The sequence below is a fragment of the Littorina saxatilis genome, linkage group LG17, assembly GCF_037325665.1.
Source record: "Littorina saxatilis isolate snail1 linkage group LG17, US_GU_Lsax_2.0, whole genome shotgun sequence".
NCBI lineage: Eukaryota > Metazoa > Mollusca > Gastropoda > Littorinimorpha > Littorinidae > Littorina > Littorina saxatilis.
Window position 1 is genome coordinate 40,162,990 of NC_090261.1, and position 18,510 is coordinate 40,181,499.

General features: G+C 40.6%; 1 protein-coding gene across 3 annotated transcripts; it reads right to left on the minus strand.

The window, feature by feature from the left end:
- Positions 1–236: 236 nt before the first annotated feature.
- On the minus strand, positions 237–17,552 carry LOC138952712 (RNA-binding protein lark-like). 3 transcript variants are annotated; one of them, XR_011451409.1, is made up of 11 exons: positions 17,466–17,552; positions 12,744–12,869; positions 11,231–11,314; positions 9,334–9,413; positions 8,849–8,872; positions 6,431–6,697; positions 5,984–6,019; positions 5,676–5,726; positions 2,562–2,680; positions 2,518–2,531; positions 237–391 (listed from the first exon to the last, which is right to left on the minus strand). XR_011451409.1 is itself a non-coding variant. In XM_070324418.1 (9 exons), the coding sequence occupies exons 1-9, from the start codon at positions 17,469–17,471 to the stop codon at positions 4,275–4,277; spliced, it is 738 nt and encodes a 245-aa protein (XP_070180519.1). In that variant the 5' UTR covers positions 17,472–17,552; the 3' UTR covers positions 3,086–4,274. The 3 variants fall into 3 exon arrangements, 1 of the variants encoding a protein (XP_070180519.1); XR_011451408.1 differs by having other exon boundaries at positions 2,518–2,680; XM_070324418.1 differs by lacking the exons at positions 237–391; positions 2,518–2,531; positions 2,562–2,680 and adding an exon at positions 3,086–4,338.
- Positions 17,553–18,510: the final 958 nt, after the last annotated feature.

An 18,510-nucleotide genomic window follows, 5' to 3' on the forward strand; every position in this document is an offset into this window, starting at 1 on the left:
GCGTGAGTGAAGGATTAATGATGCCTCTGTGTGTGCAGGTGGGATAGTGCACAAGTTTTGAGACTGCAGGTTGATATAACTGACAGTGACAGAAATAGAAAGAATTGGAAAAGAAATGTTAACATTGAAGCAGGCTTTAGCTTTGTTGCAGGTTATTTTTATGAACAGCCTTTTATACATGCAAATAAGTAATGCCATCCAACAGCATGTCCCAGACAATTTATAACACAATTGAAAAGAATTCTGAAAATATTTATTGCTGTCAAAGCACAATCATTGATATGTAACCTGTCGGACACACGGCCGGCGGCGTACAATATGCTTTTTCCCTTTACTCCTCCTTAGGGGCCCAGTTCTGTTCGTGAACACCTGTTGTCAGCTCCAAGAGTGGCTGAAAATAGCAAACACAACCCACTGCTGGTGATATCACATGCAAGATACATTACATATAAAGGTATGATATGTATAGGTTACAACACGAGTGGTTTTTTATATGGCTTGTATTTCAGTCAAGACCCAGCGGATGAATATCATCGGGAGACACGAGCCTCTGGCGAGTGGCTCTCGATTGATGTGACTGAAATACAAGCCATATAAAAAACCACGAGTGTTGTAATCTGTATATCCCATTCTACCATCAAACATAAAGTGTAGACTACTAGCGGCACTGTTGCGATCTGTGCAGGGTAAAACTGTTGCCAGCGAGACTTAGCCCTTTTGCAACCTTAAACTAAGTGACCTTCGCTGAAAAAATAAAACGAATGAGTGCATCGATAAGTACGCGGTAACACTACTTTCAGACCATTTAAAAGCTTTAAGTAAAGGTTCATAAGTTGCAAGAAAGTAATGAAGTCGAATAGAAATTAATTTAGTTGAAGCGCACAATTCTTTTGTTTTGCGTTTCAGGTCGGCAGAACGGGCGAAACGGGTTTGGGACCCATTTGGCTTACTCGATTCAGAATCGATTCCACGTTGTTTTTCTCGAACGTGTGTAATTAGGCTTATTGACAGAGAAGCAAATTTTAGGGAACAAATATGTAGGTTTAGATTTAACCATTTGCTCCCTATTTGAAATGTATCTACGTGATAAACTGTTTTGCGAGTGTGTTTGCATGGATGAACTTAAACTGGTATGGGTGTGAGGAAAACGCGACCGACACGTCTGTCACCGCCGATTGATTGCATTTTGAAGGAATATGACTGGATTACGGAAAAATATGTGGACTTACTGCAGAGCCAGGCAAAAGAGTAGACTTGCTCGCAAAACACGTGAAACAGCCGATGTTTTATAGCTGAAGGCGCACACCAAAACACACTACCGACAGATTCTCAAAAGTCGTCTGCTAACGATGCAAGGGGAGGGTACTCGTGTTTTTGTTTTGGTTCGCTAGCATCTGGTTATCTTGTAAGTTGAATGTTCGTTTTTTTCGACCTGCATTGCTTTCATAATGAAAGAAACTTTTGCTTATTGCATCTCATACATCAGATCAGTTCTGAGATTCATTTTTGCGTGCAACTGATATGGTTTTCTGAGCCGTGCAATACGATTTTAGAACTTCATACAAATGTGTCACATTGTTCGGCGCGAGGTCAAAGGTCGGGAGGAAAGTAGTCCTTTGCCCAAATCGGAATCTGCACTATCATATATTTTTTGGAGTCCATGATGTATTTATTGAGCTATAAAAATACAACATATATACCCATACTGAAGTAACAGAGACAAAGAAGGGAGGTCATGGGATATTCAACTTTAACAGCATACTTAAGGACAAAATCAAATGAACACATCCTCTGAAGGATGCTTGATTTGTTAAAGCCGAAAACAGAACATATAAAGGTATGTTATTCAACTTTAACAGCATACTTAAGGACAAAATCAAATGAACCCATTCTCTGAGGGATGCATGATTTGTAAAGCCGAAAACAGATCTCGGCCATATGCCAGTATTTACATTTTGAAATATTCTTTCAGTTCCACATACCAGCCACCCATAATGGGACATTACAGTCCACCCCAAATACTGTAACTCCATGATTTCACCTTTAGCAGTGACATGTCAGAGCCTTCTGCTAATACAAACAAAGATGTGGCTGAATGACAGCCTGTCATTTACTGCTTGAATACAGTGGAACCCCCCTTTTAAGACCCCCAATTAAAGACTCCCTCCTTTTTAAGACCTTGTTTTTTTTAGACTTTCAGTTCATAACCTCTGTAATATTACCCCCATTTTAAGACTCCCTCCTTTTCAAGACCTGTTTTTCACAGACTTTTGGAGGTCTTAAAAGGGGGGTTCCACTGTATGTGGGAATGCATAGCTGTTAGAGCGCAAGTTTCACTCCACCTAAACTGGTTGTGCATGCTTGTTGCATTGAATATTTGTAAAAGCACTACCCATCCAAAGTGATGCAAATTTTGTATGCCTACAAAAAAAGAAAGAAAGAAAAAGTACACCCTACGCCACCAGATTAAAATCTGAAATTCATAAGGCAATTGAGTTTAAAATAAATCTGCCATACCTGCTTGATCATAGGATGCTGGGTGAACCGATTCTGGGTGAACCGATGCTGGGTGAACCGATTCTCTACTGTCCCTCTCCCTATGAATGGAAAGCTAGTGATTCCCTCACAGACTTGCTTGCACTCTGCTTCTGCTTTCTACTGTCACTGTCTGGTGGGACCACTGCAAGAACAACATTGGCATGATAGACAAGATGTACACTGCCAACAGCTTCATAATACTGAATGATTACAAAAAGTGTTGATTACTCCATTTGAATGACAGTTAACTACATCTCAGGTGACATGACTAAAAAAAAGTACTATTTAATGAAAAGGTTTCCAATTAATAAAAACACACTTTCACAATAGTTGAGTTATTCACATTTTGTAGTGAAATTAGGAAACTTGCCATTTCTGGCAGTGATGAATGATACGAACATACTTTCACCTTGTTGTGTTGCATACTTCCCGCAATTTTGCACCTTGACAACTCTGGCAGTTTTCAACTCTACGACTTCACCAATGTTCAGTTAGGTTTTTGTCGTGTTTTGTTTATTTTTTGTTTTTGTTTGTTACCATTGGGATCTATTCGTAGACTAAAGTCCTCACACACGCCAACATTATTTCAGGCAGAGAGTATCTTCACCAGCTGGCTTCAGTGCTGTTTTGTTTTTGTGAGTGTGTTTGTTTTCCTTATTGCAAAGGTGGTTACAACATAGATCTCGCTCCCAGGCATTGATATTGTGCGTTTGTGACGTCGCAACTGAGGTCAACACATCAGAAACATGCTTGTCTGCAGAACTTGCTGGTGTGTGCCAATACTTTTGAATTTGCTTCTGCACAAATCTCGCTTGAGAAGCTGTATCACATGTATCGGTTTCAGTTCAACAGAGCTGACTCAAACATTGACTACATACTGAAGATACACAGAAACAGCAAAGTGATCGGAGAAGTTACAAGATGGTAACATTTAATGATTAAAACCAAAAAAACGAACATGATATTGTGACAAATGAAATACAAAGCCATCACAGGAATATCACTGTGATACAATGAACTGAAGGATTTCAGCAAACCTAGGAGAAATAACAGGGATAAGTTAACTTCATCCTCTAAAATTAATGACATGTACAGAATGAACATACTTGAATAATGTAGCTGAAAAGTTCTATACCGAATGTGAAGCAATTAGATTCCCGAGCAGTAAATCCCCGGCGAAAACTTTACAAGCAACAGCCCAAGACTGGCAAGAGTGTTACCGGGTCTACCAAGTTTGTTACCAATCTGATGCCTTTCTTCTTGTGCGAGCGACAGACACCATTCCGTGGTTGACTTCTTGCAAACGTAGGGACAGAAGTCTTCCTGCTGTCTTCAGTTCTGATCGAGTGACATCAACCTCTTCCGAGAAGCGAGTCAGCTGATATTCCGATCATTCCGTACACAGAACATCTTCGTGACTACGTTGCACCATCCGAGCTTCGCAGGTACTATTATCAGAAGGCATCAGTGCTTCCATCTTCAAGTTCGTACGTAGGGCACTGTTGTATAATATCAGAATGACACTTATTTCGAAAAGAAGAAATCCTATGATACAAATTTCCTTTTAAAATCAAGATTAAAACAAACCCGAAAGCTGACACAAATCTAAGCTAAGTGCACTACAACAAAGTTTGTTTTTCATCCGCCGCATCATTTTCGGCCCCGAGACCGTGGGCATCTTTGGCAACATATTGAGGGGTCGAAGGGCGACTGCGACTTCATGCCAACCGACTTTCTCAATACGGGCCCGGCACGCGGCTTCTTGACAGGGAGGGGTCCGGGCGAGGAGGTGGAGCGTAGCTATACCAAGAGAAACAGAAAACAGGTACGGTTATATTCTGTGAAACAGATTATGGCTGAGTTCGTAAGCAATCATACAGTTTTCCGAATAATGTTCTCCTGCCGAGGTTAGCGAGGCTGCATGTTCGCAACATATGAAACTACACATATAACTAAGAACGCTTAAAGTGTTAAAAACACTATGGTGTAAATGACCTGGTAACAAGAATCCATTTTCACGACACAGCTTCTTGCAGCAGAAGGGAAAGAACAATACACAAACAAGAATGTATTGAATTATCACTCAATGTTTTGTTAGCTTTAACTTCAGAACCAACGCACACACCTGCATACCAACACATGCACCCACACATCTCTCTGTCTCTTCTGCACATTTCAATATGAGCTTTATTGTGTCCTGCACACAAATTTGATTCAAGCTGGAAAAAAGTTGTACAAATGAAGAACAGAACATACACTCTTATCACATTCACATGATGATGGAAGTCCAGGCATTCACGTCAGGACATTCCTATAAAAAGATACTTTTTTTCTCTCTTTTTCCCCCACAGACTGATCCAGGGTTTGGCATGCCACCAAACAGACATTTCCAAAGATTTAAATTGTCGGCTTGTGATGGACAGACACCAAATCTATACAGTGATTTGTTTTCACACTGTGTGCACAATGGACCAAAAGTGGGGGGAAATGAAAAACTACTATCTAAATCCAAATTCCACACATCTATAACAGTTATGAATGAGTCGGTACAAAAAATCCAGAAGGTATCATAGCAAAAATGTATCGCAAAAGCCTGAACCAGATTGTGAAACTAGTCTGCTTCCCTCTGAAATAACAATGCATATCAAGTTGCACAGCCACGGAGTGCTTCCAGCTTCAAAACATCCAATGATAATCTTTCTTTCTTTCTTTATTTGGTGTTTAACATCGTTTTCAACCGTTCAAGGTTATATCGCGACGGGGAAAGGGGGGGAGATGGGATAGAGCCACTTGTTAATTGTTTCTTGTTCACAAAAGCACTAATCAAAAAATTGCTCCAGGGGCTTGCAACGTAGTACAATCCAATGATAATAATCATAATCAAACGAGGAAGAGCACAATAATAAGATCTGAAAAACAAAGAGACGCCAGCGCTGTAAATATTTATGACATGTGAAACAAGAGTGACAATTACAAGAAACCACATAACTCTTACTTATTCTTGTTGCACATGTCGTTTATTTTTGCGAGCGCTAGGCCCCTTTGTTTCTCAGCTCTAAAGGACAAGAAATGAACCATGCACCATCACTGAATGATCTGCTTGTGTCTTCAAGAAGTGAAGAAGCAGCCCAACTTACCCGTCTCTTCCTGTAGGCCTGGCACCAGGTTCGTCGGAATAGGCCGCCGCTCTACAAACACAAAGCAAGACAACTCTTATTTGCTGAGAACACCATATTTAAAACACGCTAGCACTCTGTAACCAAAAGCCCACATGATCCTGTTAAAGTTAACAGAGTGAAACATTAAACTAACACTAAGAAAATGAGGCTACTGTTATTATTAGGAACCTGGCTTGAACTTTGAAGACATTTAGGGTAAACAGAAAAGAAGAAAAATATCGTAGAGTGAACATTTCTGTAACTCTTTCAAGTGAACGAGCACTTACCTTCTTCTTGCGTAGTAGTCATAGTAAGCAGCATCCCTATGGAAGACAGGAAGAAAAGATGAATCAGGTGTATGGAGTAAATACATGTTTCCAAACAATAATAAACATACTGCTACGGTCAACAGAGTCTTGAGTACCACATGAAACAGATCATGCTTTCAATGCAATGGCATCTGAGAATTCCTGTGAAGTAATGTTATCAATAAATAATTCACTGAAAGAAAGCTGAAGCTAAATCTGTCTTACTGTTAGACAAACTACGGCAACCTGCAGCATACTAAGCAGAGAAAAGCACACACACACTGAGAAACCGACATGAACATGCACACATAAAATAAAAATCTAGCTTGAAACTGGGCGTAGGAAACTCTCTTGCGCTACAAGTCATAAATGTTCACACTCACACACACAGAACCTGACATGAACACAAATGCAAGAAATACTAACCTGGCTGCCAACTGGTCATAGTAATCTCTCTCTCGCTCCAGGTAGTAAGGGTCACGAGCCAGAGCCAGGCGACGACGCTCGTAAGGATCGGCATAGGGGGAGTAGCGGTCATACGCAGGGGGTTGAGGCATATAGCGACGACGGTAGTAGGGGTCAGCGTAAGGGTCAGCATAGGCATCCCTGGGATCCCTGTAAGGGGGAGGTCCTCTCTCATCATACCTCCCCCTATCCCCTCTTCCTCTTCCTCGGCTGCGACCACCTCGACCTCTGTTGGAGAGGGAATCAAAAATGGTCAAAATGGAGGGAAAATGTTCTGTTTTAAAATCATTAATCAATTTGAGATCAGGTTAGATATTTGTTTAAGCTCTGAGAGTTTAGAGAGGAAGGCATTGCTCTACATCCAAGGAAAATGTTGCCTACAACAATCATAACAAGTCGCGTAAGGCGAAAATACAATATTTAGTCAAGTAGCTGTCGAACTCACAGAATGAAACTGAACGCAATGCCATTTTTCAGCAAGACCGTATACTCGTAGCATCGTCAGTCCACCGCTCATGGCAAAGGCAGTGAAATTGACAAGAGCGGGGTAGTAGTTGCGCTAAGAAGGATAGCACGCTTTTCTGTACCTCTCTTTGTTTTAACTTTCTGAGCGTGTTTTTAATCCAAACATATATCTATATGTTTTTGGAATCAGGAACCGACAAGGAATAAGATGAAAGTGTTTTTAAATTGATTTGGACAATTTAATTTTGATAATAATTTTTATATATTTAATTTTCAGAGCTTGTTTTTAATCCGAATATAACATATTTATATGTTTTTGGAATCAGCAAATGATGGAGAATAAGATAAACGTAAATTTGGATCGTTTTATAAATTTTTATTTTTTTTTACAATTTTCCGATTTTTAATGACCAAAGTCATTAATTAATTTTTAAGCCACCAAGCTGAAATGCAATACCGAAGTCCGGGCTTCGTCGAAGATTACTTGACCAAAATTTCAACCAATTTGGTTGAAAAATGAGGGCGTGACAGTGCCGCCTCAACTTTCACGAAAAGCCGGATATGACGTCATCAAAGACATTTATCAAAAAAATGAAAAAAAACGTTCGGGGATTTCATACCCAGGAACTCTCATGTCAAATTTCATAAAGATCGGTCCAGTAGTTTAGTCTGAATCGCTCTACACACACACACAGACACACACACGCACGCACATACACCACGACCCTCGTTTCGATTCCCCCTCGATGTTAAAATATTTAGTCAAAACTTGACTAAATATAAAAAAAGTCGCGTAAGGCGAAAATACAATATTTAGTCAAGTAGCTGTCGAACTCACAGAATGAAACTGAACGCAATGCCATTTTTCAGCAAGACCGTATACTCGTAGCATCGTCAGTCCACCGCTCATGGCAAAGGCAGTGAAATTGACAAGAAGAGCGGGGTAGTAGTTGCGCTAAGAAGGATAGCACGCTTTTCTGTACCTCTCTTTGTTTTAACTTTCTGAGCGTGTTTTTAATCCAAACATATCATATCTATATGTTTTTGGAATCAGGAACCGACAAGGAATAAGATGAAAGTGTTTTTAAATTGATTTGGACAATTTAATTTTGATAATAATTTTTATATATTTAATTTTCAGAGCTTGTTTTTAATCCGAATATAACATATTTATATGTTTTTGGAATCAGCAAATGATGGAGAATAAGATAAACGTAAATTTGGATCGTTTTATAAATTTTTATTTTTTTTTTACAATTTTCAGATTTTTAATGACCAAAGTCATTAATTAATTTTTAAGCCACCAAGCTGAAATGCAATACCGAAGTCCGGGCTTTGTCGAAGATTACTTGACCAAAATTTCAACCAATTTGGTTGAAAAATGAGGGCGTGACGGTGCCGCCTCAACTTTCACGAAAAGCCGGATATGACGTCATCAAAGACATTTATCAAAAAAAATGAAAAAACCGTTCGGGGATTTCATACCCAGGAACTCTCATGTCAAATTTCATAAAGATCGGTCCAGTAGTTTAGTCTGAATCGCTCTACACACACACACAGACAGACAGACACACACACACATACACCACGACCCTCGTTTCGATTCCCCCTCGATGTTAAAATATTTAGTCAAAACTTGACTAAATATAAAAACATGTGCAGGGCTGTCCACTGATGAAAGAAAAAGAGACATCTGTATAAAAATCTGCTACTTTCCTCTTCATACCCTCTTTGCTAGGTTTTAGCAAAAACATGGGATGAGGGTCAATTCCAATGAAAAACATAATTTTCTAAACTGATGGTTGTTCACCTATAAAATAATTAAAGAATAGTTCCTCCCCATATTAACCACCTACTAAGTGCTTTGCTCTGCACATCAACCACTTATTGACAGTGACAGAAAGTCACACTCACCCCAGAGAAGGACAATCCTTTGACCTGCAACAGCAAAACAGAAAAAGCTTAATGACATGGCATACGTTCCTGCAGTGCCATTATTTATATTACAAGTACAATAGTAGCCTACTGTCACATTCATAGTCTGAAGTATAGCTATAACGTGACATCAGTCAATGCACCAGTTTTTTCAAAGATGTTGCATTATACTTTTTCTGAGAAAAGTCTGATAATTATCTTTGGATTAGCTACAGGACTGACACTCACACGAGGAAAATTCAAAAGAGCAGCTACCTTACCTTGATGCAAAAGCTATCAGGTACCTTGACATTGTAGCCTACAAAATCGAAATGTGACAGATACATGAGAATTCCTGTGCAGTGAAAAAACTGGATCAATTTGTTAAAGCATATGACAGTCACCTTTTACTATCAATCATTCAACAAGTATGATCAGGAAGATGCTTGCTAAGAACCCATGAATGTAAAAAATAAAGTACTAACCAGTGTCCTGACTTGCCACAGCGGTAACACTCTGTCATGCTCCCCATGCCTGGTTTGTGTCGAACGGCACTGCGAGATTGCTGAAAAATAACAAGGACAACCTTACAGTTACATTTATAAAGCTGTTCCACTTACTCAGCTCTGTTGTCTGAATTCCATTTGATTGCTCATTACAGGACAAAAAAACACGGTCTTCAGCTTACTAAATTCAGTGGACAAAGTTTGTTTCACTCAGTGTCGCACCCTGTAAAGTCAAACATGCCTATAACATCCACAAAAGAGACCGACCAGAAGTCATTCCAGACAGCTGGTCAAACTATGCAAAGGAGAAATGTATGAGGGAAAAAAAAAGAACTTTAGGGGGAATCCTTGGGAAGGGGGGTGGTTATAGAGAGGTGGTTGCCAGGGCAGGTTTGACTGTATCAGAAGTGTTTTTCTTTATCAATAATGAAGGCTCTGAAACTTTCACATCCACATATATATAGTGGCTGCAATATCAAAGCTTTTGAAAGCCATGCTTCTGCTACTACTCTCGCGTTATATAACAGCACAGTGTCAAAAGAACAAATTAGTAAACAAGTATATATACTGACATTATACTGCACATGTAAAAACTGTGCATACATTATGTGACAGGGTGACGAAGAAGTCTGCCTTTCACATGCCAGCCTTGAGAGTGAGCAATTTAATTACAGCTGTACTGCAGACCTGTTTACCCTAAACCCGAGGCAAGAGTACTTTCTCAAAAGGTTGAGTGTATTTTTCATAAAGTTGGTGTACCTTGCAAGCAAAGCCATATGGGCTAGGGAAAATGTACGCGTGGGTGCAAACGTGCTTGTGTAAGAATAGCATGTCTTGTGAACACCTTCAGAATTTAACTCCTTCCAATACAACAGGGATAAAACAATTTTATTTACCTGTCAGTTTATAGCATTATAACCAGTGTCTTCCAATCAGATTGATAATGAAAAGATGAAGTTCGTGAAATAACATCTGCGGTTGACAGTGGCAAGTTCATTTTTACAATCATCTCAGAAAACATTGCTTCAGCGCGGACTACAGCCTTTTCTTCTGGCAGGATTTGCTTTGCATGAATGAACTTCATAATTCCTTGGCAGCTTTCAGCGGATTTCTTTGCAGCAACCTTGTCCAGGTGAGTTTTGGAACTGCAGTGTTGTTCGATGTCATATTTCCCAGCATGGGCAACGGAGAAATCTGATTTACAATACTTGCAGTGTGCATGACTTTTTCTCATAGTAGACTCCACAATTCCTGGCTCTTTCTTATATTTCTCCAAGAAAATCTGCTGCTTCTGCTGTTTAGACTTGGTACAGTCATCCGAAACTGGCACATTTTTCCGCTTCATTTTGCCACGATTGTCCAGACGATCGCACGTGCCAACAACTGAACAAGGTTTCCACAGCTGAAGACTCGCTGTCATGGTTATCTCCCTTCGACCGAAACCGGTATCAGTTGTACCATTCCGTAATCAGCACACCAACACTGGAAAACGTATTCTAGACTTTTTCTTAGGCGTATTTTGTGCGTGTGTCGCGTACTTGCGTACCGATAATAATTTGGCGTACAAAATACGCCCAAATCGTACTGGTAAACAGGTCTGTGTACGTCTCATGTGCATCGGTTAGATAACACCTCTGAATTGTTCTTTTGTCTTGCAGAGAACTGTTTGTGATTGTGATACTAATAAGGTCTGACTGCTGTTGTCTCCTGGTAATGTATGCTCTTGCAAACGTTGCGAGTTCAGCAACAGCAGACTCTTATGGTTATCAATCTAGCCCAAACACTCATGTTTGCCTCCCAAGGTGATTGGAGTGTTTCATGCATTTGGTTGCACATATTTCCTAAAAATCTGAAAGATCAATTAAGAAAACTGTACCTCTACTTTTATGACGTTTCCATCAAATTCTATTTCATTCAGCTCCTCCACTGCCTTTTTGGCTTCTTCTTCAGTTTTATAATGCTGCAACAGAGAGGAGAAAACACAAATCAAGTCAACTCACAACACCCAGGCATGTCATGTCGGCACAGATCACAAAGATAAACATTCTTCTAGAACCACGATTAACTGTAAGAACAATAATGTTAACACCGATATCAGAAGCATGATTTTTTTATTTGTTATAACCTCTACGGCTATGCCATGGTAGTTGGTACCTAGACAAACAATATATCAGTATTAATACTTGGAGCACTCCTACATGCAAAAACTATCAGTCACTGAGTCAGGGGTCTGACCATCAGATCAAGAAAGTATGCAACAGTGATCAAGGCAATGAGAGCAACACTGGACTCTTTCTTTCTTTATTTGGTGTTTAACGTCGTTTTCAACCGTTCAAGGTTATATCGCGACGGGGAAAGGGGGGGGGGGGGGGGGGGGGGGGGGAATGGGATAGAGCCACTTGTTAATTGTTTCTTGTTCACAAAAGCACTAATCAAAAAATTGCTCCAGGGGCTTGCAACGTAGTACAATATATGACACTGGACTCTTTATTTCTGGATCCGAGACTACTAGTGAGAGCTGTTCATGACCCAAGTAAAGATCATCCTTCCCTTCTAAAGTAGTTCTCATCAAATTAATTATGACAGTGAGTGTCATTACAACTTAAGGGCGGGGATGTAGCTCAGTCGGTAGCGCGCTGGATTTGTATCCAGTTGGCCGCTGTCAACGTGAGTTCGTCCCCACGTTCGGCGAGAGATTTATTTCTCAGAGTCAACTTTGTGTGCAGACTCTCCTCGGTGTCCGAACACCCCCGTGTGTACACGCAAGCACAAGACCAAGTGCGCACGAAAAAGATCCTGTAATCCATGTCAGAGTTCGGTGGGTTATAGAAACACGAAAATACCCAGCATGCTTCCTCCAAAAACGGCGTATGGCTGCCTAAATCAGTGGCGGGGTAAAAAAAACGGTCATACACGTAAAATTCCACTCGTGCAAAAAACACAAGTGTACATGGGAGTTTCAGCCCACGAACGAAGAAGAAGAAGAATATTACAACTTAATAGAAGAGTGTGAAGCAGGCAGAAAGTCTAGCAGATAAGCAACCTTTTTTTCAACTGACCAACTGAAGTTTGCAATGCTTTTAGGAATTTCAGGTTGTCAAGTTGCCCTCAATCAAGTATCAAACACTTGAACGAAATTTTGTTTCACCGAGACAAAAACTATAGTTACCGTGGAACCTTCAATATGAGGCCCCTCTGACGAGTGGCCACCTTCCAATAAAGGATATATATATATATCTCCTGTAGTCCCTTTGCATGAATCATCTACACCAAAATATATCTGTCAATTGTCACGACAGGCAACCTGAAATGTAGGGTTACGATTGATTGGTCGTAAGGATGTCCTCTCATTGAAGGTACAACTGTACTACAAACTTCATCACACTTACCACAAATCCATAGTTCTTGATAACATCAAATTCTGCAATATCACCCGCAGTTTCAAAGTGTACACGTAGTCTGTCGAGGTCAACATCATCAGGCAAGTTGCCGATGAAAACTTTCGTGCCTGGCGGCTGCAAAATAAACGCAATACAAGATTAAGTATGTAATTGGACTAAACGGTGCAACATCTGATGCCACAATCAAACACAGTACTAAGCTGAGAGTTTTTATACTTTATAATTTTGTTACCTGGCCTTCTAATCTATTGAAGCAGCTATTTTAAGTTAAATTAAAAATCAAAGCTTTACTATTTTTTTTAATTTTGCCAATATAGATCTGTGAATTTACCTTGACATACCATGAAGGTATTGATTTTGTTGAAAACTGTAATGTCAATGTTTTGTTATGCCATGCTGGACACCACTTTGAACGGCATGTACCAGGGTTTCATCTGACATTTGTCCAAGTTCCCCTTATCTTTCTGCATTATCTTATGTACCACTACCACATCAGTGTTTTCGTGCAATATTTTTAAATATGATACAATGGTAATTGGAACTTAACCCAGAACAGTCATATGAATGACCTTGACAAATGCTGGCAAGCCAATCACTAACAACACTAACAGTATTGCCAGTAGCACTACTACATGTATTAGTAATATTATTACGTAAAACTAGAAAACTGTTTTTGCCTCTTGATGTCCAAATTGACCTCTTTGAAAAAACTGTGGTCCCTATTTTACTTTACGGTTCTGAAGTATGGTGCCCTTACATGTCTGATTTAGCTAACAAATTACAGATACGATTTTTTAAGATGATTTTGAAAGTTGGCAAATCAACACCAACAAACATGGTTTTGGGTGAATTAGGTCAGTTCCCTGTAAGTATTCAAGCGAAATGTCGTATGTTGAATTTTTGGTACAAACTTGCATTTTCTAATGATTCTGACAAACTTTCTTGTGTGACATATCGTTTTTTGTTTAAAATGTATGAATCTGGTGTATACAAGTCAAAATTTCTGCTTTCTGTCCATGGTGTTCTAAATGAGTTAGGCTTTAGTGATTTTTGGCACAATCAAACTAGCGATAATGTAACGGATGGTGGTTATTTTAATACTTTCAAAGCACTGATGAAAAATAGGCTACAAGACCAATTTGTCCAAACCTGGCATTCAGAAATAAATAACAATGAGTTTTATTATAATTATAGAATGTATAAAGAGAATTTTGAGTTTGAAAAGTACTTGTCTATCCTGCCGGTTAATTTAGCAAACGCTGTTTTAAAATTTAGAACACTGAATCATAAATTGCCTATACAAAAAGGTAGGACTCTTGGTGTTCCCAGACAAGACAGAATCTGTCACAAATGTTCATCAGGTGACCTTGGGGACGAGTTCCATTATATTTTTGTATGTCCTTTTTTTACCAATTATAGAAAACAGTTGTTACGGTGCTATTATTATGCCCGCCCCAATTCAGTTAAATTCAAAGAGCTTTTTTCCACTACAAAAAAGAGTTTATTGCTAAAACTCGCAAAGTTCATGACACTTGTCATGGACTGTTTGAGAAGCGAGTAAAATTTAATTCTCTTTTAGCTTTATACTCCGATATCTGTTTTGTGTTGTTTGTAATAGTATTTTTGTCCTGATGTTAACTCACCCTCCACCCCCCCTCCCCCTTCCCCCCATTTCCCATAGTAAAGAAATGTATGTAATCACTTTGCACTTGTAGTGTTTTATTATTATTATTATTATTATTATTACTATTAATTATTATTATTGTTGAATTGTTTCTTGTATTGTTTTTGCTCTCCCTCACCCCTCAACTCCCTTTTCTGTACATAGTCTGATTTCTTTTTGTTTTAGTTCCTTTTATTTGGTGTTGAATGAAATGTGTTTTTACTGTGTTTTTTAATTTTCCATGTACCCTCACGGGGTTTTATTGGAATAATAAAACTTGACTTGACTTGACTTGATTAATAGTTTCATGCAAAACTCAGCCTAGCCTTCCTTGAGAATGTCAGAAAACTGTAAAAAAAAAAATTATTCTTACAGAGTGTCAAAGTTAAAGGCTCTCAGTGATCATGTGCACCAAGAAGGAATTCACTGTCCAGACTTTTCTGTTTGCAAAAAATAAAGAGCCTGTCACTGTCAGCTTTCTGTGCAGAATGGGAACGTGTTAACATAATTTACAGACTGACATTGGCTTCACTTACAAGTTACAACACTAATTCATCAAATTCAAAATATTCCCACCCTGTACATGTAAGCAGCAACTTTGTTGTGTTTGGGTATGTTTCGAAAGTTCTGCAAGTGCAAGTTTAACAATGCTTTCCTATTCCTATATGCAATTAAAGCCTGGACATCTGTAATCGGTGACATAACCCCAAGGCATTCTGGTCATACGTGAAGTCCAAGACCTCGACAAGATCGGGCGTGGGCGACCTAAAGAAAGAGGACGTAAATCGAGCCACAGTAGACCAGGACAAGGCAGAGCTGCTCAACACTTTTTTTCAGAGTGTATTCACCAATGAAGATGACGGCCCACTACCACAGCCTCCAACCTACAACTACGGAGAAGCACTCGTTGACTTCGACATCAAGGACGAGGAGGTGAAGAAGAAGCTCCAGGGTCTGAAGACGAACAAAGCGGGTGGACCGGATGGCATCAGCCCCTTGGTACTCTCGACGGCTGCGGACTCACTAGCACACCCAGTAGCGGAACTCTTCCGTCGCTCTCTGGCAGCCGAACAAGTACCAGGCGACTGGAAACGAGCTACGGTGACTCCTATCTTTAAGAAAGGCAGTCGCCTGACCCCAGGCAACTACAGACCGGTGAGCCTGACCTGTATCCTGTGCAAAGTGATGGAGGGTCTAGTGAGGGAGAGAGTCATGCAGCACCTGGCAGAGAATAACCTTATCCACAAAGAGCAGCACGGTTTCGTCGCAGGCCGGTCATGCGTGACTCAACTCCTGGATGTGTTGGATGCCTGGACTGAGGTTCTTGACGCTGGCGGGAGTGTGGACATCATTTACACCGATTTTATGAAAGCGTTCGATTCGGTGCCTCACAAACGTCTGCTGTCGAAAGTTGCGGCCCACGGAATCCAAGGAAAGGTCCTAGGATGGGTGGAGTCATTCCTCACGGACAGAACCCAGTGCGTAGTGGTCAACGGAGCATCCTCACAGCAAGCTAAAGTCACTAGCGGCGTGCCGCAAGGCAGCGTTTGCGGGCGTCTACTCTTCGTCATCTACATCAACGACCTGCCGGAGGTGTGTTCCTGTCCTATCCGCCTATTCGCCGACGATACGAAGGTCTACACTCGCAGCGACACAGAGGGGGGGCCAGAGGCACTACAGCAGGACCTGGACAGCCTACAACAGTGGTCGGACAACTGGCTGCTCCGCTTCCACCCAGAGAAGTGCCACGCCTTGAAGCTCGGCAACAAGAAGTCCGAGGCAAAGTACTTTATGAAGGGGAGGGGTGGATGTCAACATTGAGCTACAGGAGAGTGAGGTGGAGAAAGACTTGGGTGTGCACGTCGACAACAGACTGAGCTTCAAAGAACACGTCAGCATAGTCTCTGGAAAGGCCAACCAGATCGTGGGCATCATCAGGTGAACTTTTGACTACCTGACGGAGGAAATGTTCATCCAACTATACAAGAGTCTGGTCCGACCCAAGTTGGAATACGGGCACTCAGTGTGGCAGCCACACCACAAGACGCTATGTGCTGAAGTGGAGAACGTGCAACGCAGAGCGACCAAACTCATTCCAGGTCTGAAAGACGAGCCCTACTGTGAGAGGCTGAAAGCTCTGAAACTTCCAAGCCTGGAACACCGTCGCCTGCGGGGCGACATGATAGATGCCTTCAAGTATGTGCACGGCATGTACGAAGCGGACAGACCTCACTTTGAGCCCATCAGCAGTAGAGACACTAGAGGCCACTCTCTGAAACTCGGCAAAGACCACTGTAGACTGAACGTACGAAGCAATTACTTCTCCCAGCGAGTAGTGAACACCTGGAACAGTTTGCCAGAAGAGGCAGTAACAGCGCCATCAGTCAACAGCTTTAAGACCAGGATAGACAATTTCTGGCGCCACAGTACTTCTATGTACAACCCTACCTGCCTCGTTTAGATTGTAGAATAGCCCGCCACGTATGCTACAGTCTAGTAATAGGACCTATGTAAAGGCTACACAGCCTACCTCATAGTAAATTTCAAGTTCAATCACTTACAGTTACACAAGGAGAGTACCCTCTGCTTCTCCATAATACTTTTAATAGCTTCCCCTTGTGCCGTACATGATGGAGCCTGTGGGCTCTTCGAGTCTTTCATTTTTAAGTCTTTGTCAGCGACTTACACAAAAAGTAACTTGTCAAAAACACTACCGAAGTGACAAAACCACTGGTTGAAGAATCAGATCACACGGTAAACGCTTCAAAAGAAAAAACGATGGGATGCAATTGCTTGTTTTGGGAGGAATTCTTTGCCTTGCAATTGCACTAAGTTGCAGTTGCACGGGACAAGACTGTGATTGTGATTGTGAAGGCAGTACTGTGAACCGGTCCACTGCCTGTAGCCACGCCATACATGTACTAACTCGCATTTCACCCCCTACCAGTAAGTAGCTTTTTGCAGTAAGACGTACATTGTAGAAATGTAAGTATTAGAACATTTTGCGATCATTAAAGTACTAAACTATTTCATAATTAAGCACTTACACCCATCTTTGATTTCGCACAGAGATCACGGAAGCACAACCGGGAGTCAAAGAACGAGGACTCTGAGCATAGAGGTCGCTTCTCAACTCTTATTACTTGAATTTACTAGAACAAAGACAAAACTGTAGAAATGTGTTTTGTCTTATGACCAAAACCACAGATATATGATCTACAAGTTCCTCCCTTCATTGGCTGTCGATTTTTAGACAAGACAAGGTATAATAATGTCCTACAGGCATATATTGTTAGCCTCTTGTTTCCCTTTATATAATAACCAACCATAGAGCGTCGTCATCCAGGACTAAATCTTCAACATCTCCGGCCAAAACCGTTTAGAATTCTGGGTATGGAAATCCTTTTATGCAATGACGTCAGTGCCTTTCGGCGTTTGGTCATTGCATTTCGGAACCAAACCTCAGCATAATATTGGTTACACTTGAAATTAAGGCTACTGGAGTTTACTTTCCAAACTGATACGAAGTGAACGGGAGCATGGGGTCAGTTATCAACTTTACCTCGAATAGTGAGATTGACAGAACGTACAATACACAAATACGAACGGAGAAACTCAAAAACCGACACATCCTCAAGAATTCACGTGTACTATTCGAAACTACATTTTTGATTATCACCCCGAGGAACTGTGTGCCGGGTTGGCTTGATCACTGGAGCGCTCGCCCTCTTATTCGTAATACAGCGATCACCGGTTTGAATTAATATCTTAACTGGCAAGAGTAATTTTCTAACTTAAAAATAGAAAGTCAACTTTTTCTTTGCTGTGATGTATTGAAAATCGAATTTATCAAAGGGAGGCATGATCGATTATCGAGTATTTCCATTGAACGATTACCCAGAATTACCAAGTCTTATTTTAGTTACGTCGGCTTCTGGGAAAAGCCCAATGGCCAATTGTATCACCTCGAGTTGACTCCACGTGCTGGTCGTAGTTTACTTCTAATTATAATGTACTTCTGCCAAAACAGATGGGACTGCTGACGTTCAAATCCAGATTGTAAAGAATTAAACAAATAAATTAAAAAAGCTA

Bases quoted from the DNA above. Each gene is read 5' to 3' on its own strand.
- LOC138952712 (XM_070324418.1), bottom strand. The intron at 9,414-11,230 runs GTACAGTTTTCT...GTTATTTTTCAG, and splicing joins GAAACGTCATAAAAGTAGAG to CAATCTCGCAGTGCCGTTCG. The intron at 5,727-5,983 runs GTAAGTGCTCGT...TTGTGTTTGTAG, and splicing joins GACTACTACGCAAGAAGAAG to AGCGGCGGCCTATTCCGACG.